Raw genomic sequence first — 13880 nt, forward strand, 5'->3', positions numbered from 1 at the left:
AAAAAACATGTTTTAAACAGAAGTTCTACAATAGGAATTGTAAGAATTAATTTTGAGCTTCAAGCTAGGGTTCTGGACTAGACCACTGTGTTTTTCAATCATATCAAATTAGCTTTAAAATTTACAAATTGACTTTTATTATGTTAATCTATCAACATTCAATCATTAAAAAGTAAAAATAAAGGAAGGGAAAATATCCTACATTGGTACTCATATTCCATTTAACTATTAATAGGCTATCCAAAATACAAAACATAAGAAAACCAATGCCCCGTAATACTAAATGCTTATTGCTTTCTGGCTTTTAAACATAGAATAAAAATAAACTCAAAACAAGGACCAGTCAATGTTGGTACAAAGGCCACTGCCATCTATTGAAGGTCTTAGAAATTAATAGCAAAGAAACAATTGATTAATCGAAATTAACCAACTAACAATTTGATTTGAATTGTTTGGATCCATCACCGCGTCAACACCTTTGTTGGATAGCAACAGGTAACACTATCCTCCATATCAGAAGTCAACGCGAGCATTGACGGAAGTTCACTTTTTGAGGCAAATGCGATAGGCATTCAGTATTACAGGGGTGACCGTGGTGGTCTGATCCCCAAATCCGTTGGGGCCTCAAACTTGTAACTCAAGGGTCACGGGCTTGATCCCAGCCCGTTGAAGATCCTCAGTGTTCATTAATGGTGTTTGGGGCACATTAAATATGTCGTGGGTCACGAAGTCCTCCAAGTGAATCAATACCTCTGGGGGTGCTAGTACAGGGATTGCTTGGCCTCTGATCTGGATAAAAAAAATCAGGGCCGTCTTCAAGGTCCCATCCAACTGGTTAAGCCACAAATAGTGGTAGGTAAGAAGGACACTGAAGTGTGAAGTATTACAGGGGCATTGCCATAACTAAGAATGCTACAATTACTTTAATGTGCAATTTTAAATTATATGTGGTTGATATAAAAAAAGAATTGATACCAAAAGCTTCTTGTGTAAAGTTTGCATGGAATGAAAAAATTTCCTTTTTCTAACTTTTCTATAATATTATTTACTATTGTCAGCTCGCCAGGACAGTTCAATATCATCTTCTATAATATTTACAATAGCTTACTTGGTAAATATTAGAACAATAATCCCACTGAAATCTCAAACGTTTCTACAGAACCTTCTTGACTGCCAGAAAACAAACTTGCCACTAAACTGGCAGTGTTATATTGCTTATTTTTTTCTTTCTCAGCAGGGTTTGAAAATATCCGATATTTTGGTATATATCCGGTATTTTCCATTACAAACAAAAGTCTTCAAAATAACAAATGCATCCTCAAATCACTCGTTATTTTCTTACATTGTAATTACCATTAGTAGACTTAAAATTAAGGTTTCTTTCATTACTTATGTCTAATATTTCATTTTACACTTCTATCAATTTTAATGGAGTTGATTTAGCACTGGCTGTTTTACTCATTTTTCTTCTGTTAGCTACTTTTACATTTATATGATTCAGAAATAAATAATATACATTAGTCAGTGCCCCAGTAGCAGAAACTTTCTAGCCAGTCTGCGACACTACTTCCGGTAGTTGAAAATAATCTGCAGCATTATTATTAGTTTTATTTTAAGTTTTAATAAAATACACAAGTCCTTTGTGAAGGCCAAGACTTGGACAATTTTCCAACTGGCCAGTGGCCACCACTGTCGCTGAGTTTTAAAGCAATAAGGGGGGGGGGAAGCAGCTTTCACTACTTTCATAAAAATAAATAGAACTCTACACACTATGAAAACCAATTTTTCAAGACATATTAATTTTAATATGGAAAATTTGCATTGAAATGGGTTTTTAAATTTTTTAAATTAGTAAATGAGAAGTTGGCAGGAAACTGCATTTTAGATGAAATATTTAGCTTATAGCAAAGCCTTCAAATCAATGAGGATCAAATACAACTGTTCAGATAATAATTCGCATTTTTCAAAAAAATATTTTATAAAAAGAAAAAAAAACATGATTTATTGAACACTTTATGTTATCTTCAATAGTTTGTGTTGAGGTAAACATCCAATTCTGTTTTTGGAAACTTAGGTAAGTATTAGTATCCTTTATTTCTATCTTGAGAATGGCCAAACATGGCGTCTACGCGAAAAATTCATGGTTATAAATAGATATTTGAATTTGTTGCATAAAAGTAGCAATAAATTCAAAATCATTAAAAAACTACAATTTATGTGAAATAGTCAGTTTTTAGCACATTAGCCTCAAAAGCAATGAAGATAAGATAATATTCTGAAGATAAAATTTTGCAATTTTAAAGACTATAATTAAGAATTATCCAAAAAAAAAGACACATTTTGCTTAATTTTCAGCAGTTTGCATTGCAATAAACATCTAATTCCGTTTTTGAAAACGTAGGCACTTCATGAGTCTTACGTACCAACATCTTGGCGACCAAACATGGCGACTACGCTAAAAATTAAGATATTAATTTCTGAATTTGTTGCAAAAAATATTTTCAAAATAAAAATCCTCATGAGACTAAACTTTAGTAAAAAAGTTTTGGCGCTTTTGCGTCCAAAGCAATGAGGATAAGGTGAAATTTTCACATAAAATTTATCTTCTTAAGAAAATTATTTTAAAAAATAAAAATAAAAAAACCGATTTGCTGTAGATTTTAAGTTATTTTCATTTCTTGGCAGAAAGATAATACATCCAATTCATCTTTGTTTTTGAAAACTTTTGCACTTTTCTACTTCGATTTTGTGAATGACCAAATAGGGCGACTATGTTTCTAGTTGAAATGCTGAAGCATCCATCGCTCAAAAAGCGATCTCCAAACGATCTTTTTACTTCCTTTTACAAAAAAGGAAGTAATTGTATTCGCGAAAAAATTTTCACTCAAAAATCGCCCTTAATTTCCATTTTGCTCACCCCCAAATGAATGTTGAGTTTTTTTTTCGATTCGACCACATGCGGAAAAGTGCCTAAGAATGTATAGACACGCGAAATATCCATTTTGACCATCACCAAGGTAATTACAACGACTTTTCTCGTGACGTCTGTATGTATGTGCGTATGTGCGTATGTATCTCGCATAACTCAAAAATGGTATGTCCTAGAAAGTTGAAATTTGGTACATAGACTCGTAGTGGGGTCTAGTTGTGCACCTCCCCTTTTGGTTGCTTTCGGATGTTCCTAAGGGGGTATTTTGCACCGTTTTGGGGGGAAATCATTGTTAATATCAATGCAAACTTAAGTGGTGTTACAATTTGGCGGACACTTGGCGATATATCGCCAGTCTTTTGGTCGCCAAGTTTTGTCGCCAACTTGGCGGAAAATTTGGCGATTTTTTTTTATCTGGTTTTAATTTGGCCATCGTTTTTAATATTTAGAGATTAAACTATTGAATCACATTAAAATTGCCAATAATGGGAAAATGACATTAAAATGGAGTAAAAGGAAGTCATGTGAGGCAAAAATCAGCTCGTTAAAGTTGTATTTCTTTTTTTTTTCTTTTATTTATTTTTTTCCCCCTTCCTTTTGTTTTGTAATTTGGTAAAATTATCTGCAGGCCGCCGAAAAATCTGCGACGCACGTCTCGCGTCTCGCAGTTTCTGCTACCGGGGTCAGTGCAGTCATAAGACATTTTCTTTTTACTTCCTTTTACAAAAAAAGGAAATATTGTATTCGCAAAAAAAAAAATTCACTCAAAAATCGGCCTAATTTCCATTTTGCTCACCCCTGAATGAATGTAGAGTTTTTTTTTCCAACCCGACCACACGTGGAACGTATAGACCCACGACATATCCATTTTGACAATCCAAGTTAATTACAACGAGTTTTCTCGTGACGTCCGTATGTGCGGATGTATGTTGCATAACTCAAGAGCGGTATGTCCTAGAAAGTTGAAATTAGTTTACCTCTCGACTCCTAGTAGGGTTTAGTTGTGCACCTCCCCTTTTGGTTGCATTCGGGTGTTTCTAAAGGAGTCATTTGCACCTTTTTGGGGGGAAATCATTGTTAATTTCGATGCAAACTCAAGTGGTGTTATAATTTCATTTCGGACATTTGGCAATATATCGCCATTCTTTTGTCGCCAACAAATTTCGCGATTTTTTTTTATCTGGTTTCAATTTGGCCACTGTTGGCGATATTTAGAGAGTTAATATAATGCACACATCAGCTCGTTTTCTGAGCAATGTTTAATATTTATTACGCACATTTATTATGAATTAAAGTTGTTACATTACTAATAATTTTATGAATATAAAATACAAGCAAAACAGGATTATATTCTTTTTTATATTAATAATGTAACAATACATCAAAATATACTACATAATGTTTTGGTTATTTTTATTAATAAGTTAACAATATTAACCATGATTAATATACATTAAAAATACCGTGTCTAGCGGACAAGGGGAACGAGAGTTACATTTCAAAGCCATATTTGAGTGAATGGTCTCCTACTGAGCAAGAAATTTTGCTTTTGGAATCAAATGTTGATAAATTGTGGAAGAGCAAGGAGAACGCAGAGAGAAATGCAAAAAAAAGGAAGGGCACATTAAATGTTGAATGAAAGGGGACAGGGTACAATACCCTCCTAAAAGTGTCTCGGGCAGGGGGGAATATTTGGTAATAATAAACTTAGTCATACCGACCCAGTTTATTATACTTTCTGTATCCGATTTATATAAATTTTACTATAGTTGAACCCGCATATAACAAGTGCGACGAGACTCTGATATTTGCTTGTTATAACCGAGTGCTGATAAAAATGGGTTTTGGAGAAAATAAGCATTCAAACACACTTGCTTTGTATGACTTATTTCTGTACACTGCCAAAGTTACTTGATGTACTTTGAACTGTCTTATAGCCATTTTCTTGCTTTACTTTTCAAGAAATGCTCATGGCTCAAAAAACATCCATTATTTGCATCCATGATTTCCAAAATAGTTGGAAACTTTAATGCATATCAAAAGCATTTTATATTATTGTTGTGGCTTTCATGATTTTCTCCAACTGCTTTAGGCTGAATTAGCACAACGATAACCTCCGAAGTATCTCCCAAGAAATAACTTTGGCAGCAACTAATCAACAAGTATTTTTTAAATAGTTGAAGCAGTATTTAAATGGAATAGGTTTTAATAAACTAGCTTATGGCTTAATGAGCATGAGCGGCCCCAAATTACTTTCCAATGCTTAAACATTTAAGTAATATTATGCGACGAGTATAGAGTACAATAGACCTGTGGTCTCAGTGCTCGCGCTGGTTTCAAGCGCCTCCCTTTTCACTTCATGCGGCGAGTATACCCTTACAGGGCTCGAATGGTCTAAATAAATAAAACACTAAAGAGAATCATGGTCACGCAGCACAAATCATGGTTTTGAAAGAACGGTCAATTGACCTAGCTCTTATTTACAGTGCAGGCCAAATTATTAGACTTAAAGAGGTTTTTTTTGTACACTATTTGTACTAAAATACTATTTATTTTACTGTTAAAGTACAATTATACTGTACACTGATTATTACGTTATTTTAGGACAATTTAATGTTTGCAGGTGGCAGCAGTCTGCTTTGTTTATGTTCTTGGTTTATCTACCTACAAGGAACATAACCTCAATCAGCTTAAACAGTTCATTAGTTCTTTTTATTAGCGTGTTCTATTATATTTAAAGTTAGTTTTAGGTAATTAGTGAGTATGCGTATGTGAGTATATATAATAGCGAGTATAAACAATTTTTTACCTCCTTTTTTAAAAAGTTAAGAAATGGTGTAAAACTTGTGAAAATTATGCCAAAAAAGACTTAGAATGCTCATCAAGAACAAGAGAATGCATATTAAATATTAGATAATTATTTCACTGTTTGTTAATGTGTTTATAGTTATGTAATCAATAAAGAATTTGCTTTTAAAAGTCTTAGCCTAATAATTTGGCCAGCAATGTATAGTCTTTACAGTCATTAAGATATTGATATATCTGAAGTCAGGTTTTCAATTATAGTCAGAAAAACCTTGAAAAATGGGTACAAGATTAAAATAACGGTAGTTATACATCTGTGGTTGTTTGCCAAAAGTTGGTATGTCAAATTTGATATGCAAAACATAATATGTAGAATTGTGAACTTTTGGTGAAGAATTAAATGAAAGTTTTTATTATATCATGTCACAGATTCTTTTTCCTAATGCATTTTCACTCCACACCACAAACTTTTTCTTTGTTTTAAAGTCATTGTAATATTGATACAAATTTACAAATCATTCAGCATTTTTATACAAGTGGTACAAATAAATGATTACCGAGTCATGCCAAATGTTCATTTAAAATATTTTGAATGACATTTTCACATTTTAGGAATGAACAAAAAAAGAAAGCAACAATTTTCATTTTTGAAAACCCCTGCCAGAATTTTTTCTGGTTCATTAAACAATCGTTCCAAATAATCCTCAACCACATTTTTCTCCAACAAAACTTTTGCTTTTGTCATGGTATTTTTATGTGCAGTTAATTAAATATTTCATTATTATATTTAATTCAAATACAGTCGGACCCCAGTTTAACAAATCTATAGGTAGTTAACGAATTTTGCAATTTTAAGAAAATTCTTTTTCTCAACTAAAATGAAAGCAAAAACCCTTATTTACCAAATATTAAGCCCCAATATATCTTTTTTTTTTTTTTTTTTTGTTTTTTTTTTTTCACATTTCTGTAAATTTGAGTTAGGAAATATTGGATTGTTTTCCAAATAAACATCCATCTTGTTCGAAGCAGAAAGACTTTTCTTTTGTATTAGCCATTTTTAATGGATGAAGGGCAACCAACGAATAGTCATTCTGATGCAGAAGGCGGTAATGAAAATCCCATTAACACTTAAATTTAAACTTTTTCAAATGCTTTACATGGCATGGAAACTGTAAAAACATGTCTCATGCAGCAGGCTGCAAATGACGCAACATTTTTTTTTCTCCACAAAGTCGAAAGAGAGTCATTTCGAGTAAAGTATCAAGGAAATCGTCAAACATCTACTACTCGGTACTTTAAAATTTCAAATTAACAAGTGTGTAATAAGTCACCGAATGCTGAATAAAAACTGTACTTTCTAATCATGGATATTTTTGTAAAGTTGCTTATTAGGGCTTTTAGATAATGTAAGTGCATTTTTTTTCTCACCCCGATATTATGAATAGTCTCTATTTAATGTATAAAAGTTTTGGTACTGATGAATTTGTTAAATCGGGCTTCGACTGTATTTAGCAAGATTCATAATACAGTCCAATCTTGTTTCAACTAAATTCGAGAGACCATCTAAATCAGTTCGCTGTAACAAAATTTCACTACACCGATATTGCAAACGTTGAATTGTTCCTATTTCGCTACAACAGGATTTGCACCTACAAAACTTTATCCCAAAATAAATCCATAGTTGGGACATTCCACGGAAAACAGTCCTTTTGTCCCGCACGTATTTCCTCATATTTCATTAAAAATAAGTTTAAAATATTAATGAACAAACTTTCTGCTTAACAAATTACTACATACTTATATGTGATTTTTTAAGCAAAAAAATTTTGTCATTACCCTTTAAAATTATTACTTTTTAATGAAATATATGAACCATTACATGCGGGACAAAGGGTTGAATTATTTGTGGAACGGCCCAGTTGAAAAAACTGAAATGTCAAAGTATATACCATATGCACTTGCGTATAAGGCTAGAAATTTAGAACAAAAAATAAGGTTAAAAGTTGGATGATCGACTTATCTTGAGAATGAACCCATTTTGTACAAAAGTGTAAAATTCATGAATTTTTGATAGTGAAAATGTTTATTATATTTCATTTTCCCTCTTTTTAAGAAGATTTAATTTCTAAAACCAAGGCAAAATGATCCCGATTTTTAAAGAGAGTCTGAACGCAACTTGTACACTGGTTTAAAATCCCCCCCCTCTCCCATATCTAAAAGTGGAGGGTCGATTTATACACAAATACGATACTAACAGGGATTAATTTGACTACAGCTCACAGGAGCTGAAATCCCATCAAATTAAGACTTCTTTTTCAACTTTATGTGAATTTACATGTATTAGATGGGTATTCAAGTTATTTAGCTATTTAAAAAAAGTTCTCAAGATTTTAGGACACCCTCACTTCTTTGGCTAAAAATAAAGCCTTGCCTATACTCATAAACTTTAATTATTTTTCAAAAAAGTTTTGAAACAAAAAATGGTTTAACAGCCATCTCTGTGCACAATATGTCCAATAATGCAATATCCCACACTTTCTATAACAACAAAATAAAAATATTATTTATTTTCTTGGCAGAAGTAACATTTGCTGCAATTAAATAGACTATCAGATCAAAATGTAGATTGTGACTAATCTCTAGCAACCTATTTATCAGTACAAGTGCACCAAAATAAACACTTTATCTTGAATACGCTGTTGAGATAAATGGACACCCCTCCCCTCTTCACTCAACATCAAAATAGTAAACACGGGAGTAAGATGACTGTAAGAACTTCCAAACAAAAGAAAAAAACAACTTACCTCAAGTCTCTTCCAAGTGTTTTGTATAATAAAATCACAAATCTCCAACCTCCAATGCAAACATAAATAGAAAAGGCTGTAAATATGGATGCAAGAAAGGAAAAATAATTGCCAATCCATAGTGCCGTGGTGATTCCCCAGAATACAATTGCACGAATCATATTATCAGTTTTATATAATGCCCCGTTTTCGTATATTTCATGGGCAAGTCTTTTAACGATTCGTTGAGGAGTGAAGCGGATTTCCATTTTTGTTTTCAAAAGAAGATATCTTTATTCTCGAATATGAGCACCGGTCGCTCAGCAATCATAGTATACAAAATGTGATTCAGAAATTCATTAACTTGATTCACGTGTTACTCCTTCAACCGCCATTAGAAATTTAGTACGTTTCACATACGTCACATAAAAAAACTTAACTTCAGCATTTCAATGAAATACTGATTTGCATCATTTCAAGAAACATGATGACATAAACAATATAATCGATATGACTCGTACAGATCTATCGATATATTCTTTTCAATGTCAAAAGTGAACAAAGATCAGGAAATGCTCCTTTTTTATTAAGGTCCGTGACCTTCATTCTTTCATATGCTGATCCATGACGCATTCTATGGTAATTTTCGTTACATTTATGGAAAAGGAATTCTTATTTTCAGTTGGAAAGAAAAAGTAAGACTCTTGAAGCTACTTGAAACTGAAACTTCTCCGACGGCTACAAAGATTGTAGAAAGAAAAATGTAAAAGGTAGAATCCATGTCAATTCAATCAAGGGGTTTCCTTGATAATCTCGGATTTTTCTTCATTTAATATATGTTAAAATTCGTAAAAAAGTAAAACAAGCGTGTGTTTTGCTTTCGCCGAAAAAAATTCCTGATGGGGACTCTAGGCCGAGATACAGGCCACCAAAGATGGCGTCTCGGCATCATTTCTCACTTGCGATTTTCAACAAAATCTTTACAGTTCTTTATCTCAGGAACAGTAAAACGTTTTTTGTTGCAGTTTGTTTTATCTAAAATTTTATTTCTTTCTGTTTAAAAAGATATGCAACATTTTGAAATGTGTGAGAAAGTTTTTTTTTCCACAGTCTTTTAAAAAGAAAATGCGTTTTAATCATTTTTTTCCCTCAAAAATGCCACCTTATTACACAACTTTCTGTTTTTTGTTTTTGTTTTTTTTTTTTTTTCGTTTTCTTTTTATGTTGCTAATTAGTACCACTAACCACTGCATTCCCTGAAAAGGAAAGCTTCAAACTTCCACTTTTTAATTTTAACAGATTTTAGAGACATTTGAAAAAAATGAGGGTTTTTCAGAAATTGTACATGTAAACGTAAAATTCAAAAGTTTTTTTAGCAGCAAGTGGGCAGAACACACTTTGAATTTAGTTTCTTAGGACGAATCGAAAACGGGGCTAAGTAAAGACACATATTAGGATTTTTATCATGAGTAACTTGTTTGTTGTGAAATATGAATTAGTTTCGTAAACCTTTAATATTTAAATGGTTCTAATCAAATTAGTACACAAACAAATCCTAGAAGGAAAAAAGTATAAATTTTTAGTGCTAAATGCTTAAAGTTTTAGATGCGTATATAGTTTTTTTTCCTTTTTTTAGTATGAAGCATTTATATGAAAAAAAAGAGGTGAAATTTCGTGATGGTAACATTATTCCATTTTTGAAATACATTTACACTAAAAAGAATGAAATAACAGATTTTTAAAATAAATACTAAGCACTTTTTATAATGCACTTAAAAGGACAAAATAACTTTTCTGGGTCCGAAAGGACAATATTTAAGTACTACAAAGTCGCCCGTCAAACAATGACGGGTGGAAATTGCTTCTACTCTTCTATATTTGAACGAAGCAATTGCCTGTTTAGTGATACTTTGATGTTTGAAATTTTAACCCTAACTCCAGTGGATTAACTTTAAAGTCCAGTGGATAGCGTTAATTTTCAACCACTTTTTGATTCTTCATTCCCCTGAATTAACAGTCTTACCAGTAAAACAGTTAAGATACCGGATCGAGTTCAGCCTTGTCACAATAAAGCCTTTCCCTCCATATTAAACATTAGTGGTACCCGCACGGCTTTGCCCGTAATAGAAAAATTAAAAGGTCTTTTGGTTCGCCTCCCTAATAGCAAAATTTCTTGCATCAATCTTGACAGATCTTGATATTATACTGACGGCGTCAATATTGACGTGTTTCATACTGCATAAAGCTTGCATAAAGATTAAAAAGCAATATTACAATAACAACACGTATGCAACATTGCATTCATCTTAAAATATCAATATTGATATTACCTTACAATAACAACATTGCATACATATTGACACCGTCAATGCTGTCGCCGTCAAGGTAATTAGTACACAATAGAACAGGTGGACCTTCGTTGATACTTGCGCATGCGCACAGTTCTTTCTACCCAGCGTCCCTCGAATTGCTGGCACATCTTCCTCCTTCGACCTAGGATTCAGTCGGTTCAGAGGAGCTGCACGTGGCGTTGGCGTTGCGTTCTTTAGGCTTCGTTAAGTTGGTTGCTTAGTTATTAGTGTGGAATAGTATTGTTTTAGGAATAACTTATGAATGACTGATATTTGAATTTGTTTATTAATATAGTACTAAACAAGTCATATCGCAGACGATGTGCGATCAATGTTAGAAATGGCCGAAAATAACTTTTTTCGTCCCTAGACTTCGAAACGAAGGACATGAAGCCCAGAATTTCGTATTATCACTTCAATCTCATGAGTAAGATTAATTTTATTCAATGGTTATTTATGTTATTCTTTAAGATAAATTCATGTGTTTTGTCCATGGGATATTTTCAATGCTGACCCAGACAACCACCTATCTTTAAAAGTTATCTACAAGAGATCCACTAGCCATAGAACTGGATATGAGCCAAATACAAAACATGTGCATGGGATGTCCGAATGTCTAATTGAATATCCACCAGTGGTCGAAAGGTTGAAAATTTTTAACTTCCAGTGACATCCAAAATATCCAGACGTTCTGCGGCGATCTCAGAGATATGAAGGGGATATTCTGGATAGCTCATGCACATGTAGAGGATATTTCTTTCCTATTCATAGGATGTAATGTCCAGAAAGCTTTTGGATGTCTTTATAACGGGTTATAGATATGGATTTTTGATCATATAGATGTATAGGAGATATTAGAATCGATGTTTTATAGATTTCATGTTTTTAAATATATTTTAAAGCTGGAAACAAATTTACAGGTTTAAAACACGCAACTTTTTGTGTATTAAAAAATAAGTTATTTGGAAAATATCTTAAATTTGCTTTCTCAATGCAGTGACGATCCTTTTTACTGATAAATATGAATTAAAGTGTTATATTTGCAAATAACTTATTTATTGATACACAAAAATTGTGATTTTGAAACCTGTAAACTTGTCTACAGCTTTAAAATATACTTCAGAAAAATTAGTAATAAGTTTTAAATAAAGTCTTCAGTCATAAAAGTCATTTATAAACTTTTCTTCTTTTTTTTTCAATCTTCAAAGGAGGAATTTTCATTCTATACCTACCTATAAAATATTTTTTTTTGCATACTGTTCTAGATTTTTTTCACCGATTGTCATGAATATAAGTGTTATATTTGCAAATAAATTAATTTATTGATATAAAAAATTGTAATTTTTAAACCTGTAATCTGTTTACAGCTTTAAAATATATTCCACAAAATTTAGTAATAAATGAAGTCTAGATTCATAAGTTATTTACAGACTTTTCATTTTTCAATAATCATTAAAGGATGAGTTTTCACCCTGTGGGTACCTATAAAAGGAGTTTTTACTTTTTCGCATACTGTTTCAGACTTTCCAAGTAATTTGCTTTAACCAATTTTACAAGTTAAAAAGTAGCAACTCTTTGGTGTCGATGAATAAATCACCTAAATTTAGCATCTCTGCTAATAATAATTCGGAAAAATGTTAATAACTGTAGTTAAGTGCGAAAGCTTTAATACTTTAAGTAACTTATTTGGCACCATGAGTAAGATCTGTTCCTGATACTTATGAATAAAAGTGTTAATATTTGTAAATAACTTATTTGCTGATAAAAAAAACAATCTTAAAACGTGTAAGTTTGTCTATAGATTTAAAGTATATGCCACAAAAATTCTAATAAAAATAACATTCTATTTACAGGCTTGTTCTATTGACTTGATGATCCTCAAAGGATGAGTTCTTATCACTTGTGCACTATAAAATGTTTTATTGCACAGTGTTACGATTTTTTCCAAATACAGTCAAACTCGCCTAATGGAATAGCCAGTCTTCCACAAAAATTACTCTAATATGCCGGATATTCTATTAAACAGAATTAAAATAGACATAAATGGTTCTGTACATTGAAAATGTATTACATTAAGCAGGATATACAGTTAACCGATATTCTAATAAGCGGGCTCGACTGTATTTCCCCCTCCTTTCTGCAAAACGGTTCCTATTTCCTCTAAAAAATGAATTAAATTTAATCTTAGTTTGCAAATTCTAGTTTTCTGAATTTTGAAGTATCATTTTCTTTTTCGAAGTTTTATACTTAATAAAGCATAATACTTAATAAAGTTTAGTTTATTTGATAAGTGTTCAAAAAGAATTAACTATAACACTAAAATATTATGATGCATTGTGATTAATGCATGTATAATCTGAAAAAAAATAATAGACAAATATGAAAATATTTATTTTGTTTCATATCTCTTAAAAGATGTCGAATTTCAAATCTGAAAACTGAACTTCAATAAAATTTTGATATTCCTAGGCAAAATGACCTACCTTTATATGCTTCTTCCTTTACATGAGTTACACACAGCAATCTCTACTTTTTTTAACTAAATTCTACGTAGTGAAAAAAGCTTTAATGTCATCAAAATTACTGTAAAATGTTTTTATTGACTAACATTTTAAAAAATGCATACAAACAAAACATCACAATTGCATGAAAATTTGACAGGGACAAAACATCTATGTTTGTTTTCAGCAATCAGGAATTGCTTCTTGTTTTCACTTCACCGGTGAATGATGTTAGTCCTTTGATTTTTGAAAAGGAGCCTCGGGAGTACCACCGTTGACTGGCTCAGGTCCTGCTTCTCCAGCAAGCACGGTCTAACCAGCAGCACTGACCACCAGAATCCGCTCCTACTGTGCGGTTGCTTCTGCATCCTACATACACACCTTCAAACATACACACGTCTTTACGCACACACACGCCTTCAAACATTCACATATCTTTACAAATACACATACACAAAAACACACGCACCAGTACATGCACACTCATGATTGCAAAAAGCTTAATTTTAAT

The 13880-nt window shown here is 32.1% G+C and overlaps 1 protein-coding gene across 1 annotated transcript in view; it reads right to left on the reverse strand.

The window, feature by feature from the left end:
- The window catches only part of LOC129221330 (long-chain fatty acid transport protein 1-like), a 110112-nt gene extending 101157 nt beyond the window's left edge, over positions 1–8955 (reverse strand). Inside the window, exon 1 of the mRNA XM_054855797.1 lies at positions 8539–8955. Within this exon, the coding sequence (XP_054711772.1) occupies positions 8539–8786 (248 nt within the window). The 5' untranslated portion in view covers positions 8787–8955. The remainder of the gene's footprint in view (positions 1–8538) is intronic.
- Between the last annotated feature and the right edge of the window lie 4925 nt (positions 8956–13880).

Source organism: Uloborus diversus, chromosome 4, assembly GCF_026930045.1.
Source record: "Uloborus diversus isolate 005 chromosome 4, Udiv.v.3.1, whole genome shotgun sequence".
Classification (NCBI taxonomy): Eukaryota; Metazoa; Arthropoda; class Arachnida; order Araneae; family Uloboridae; genus Uloborus; species Uloborus diversus.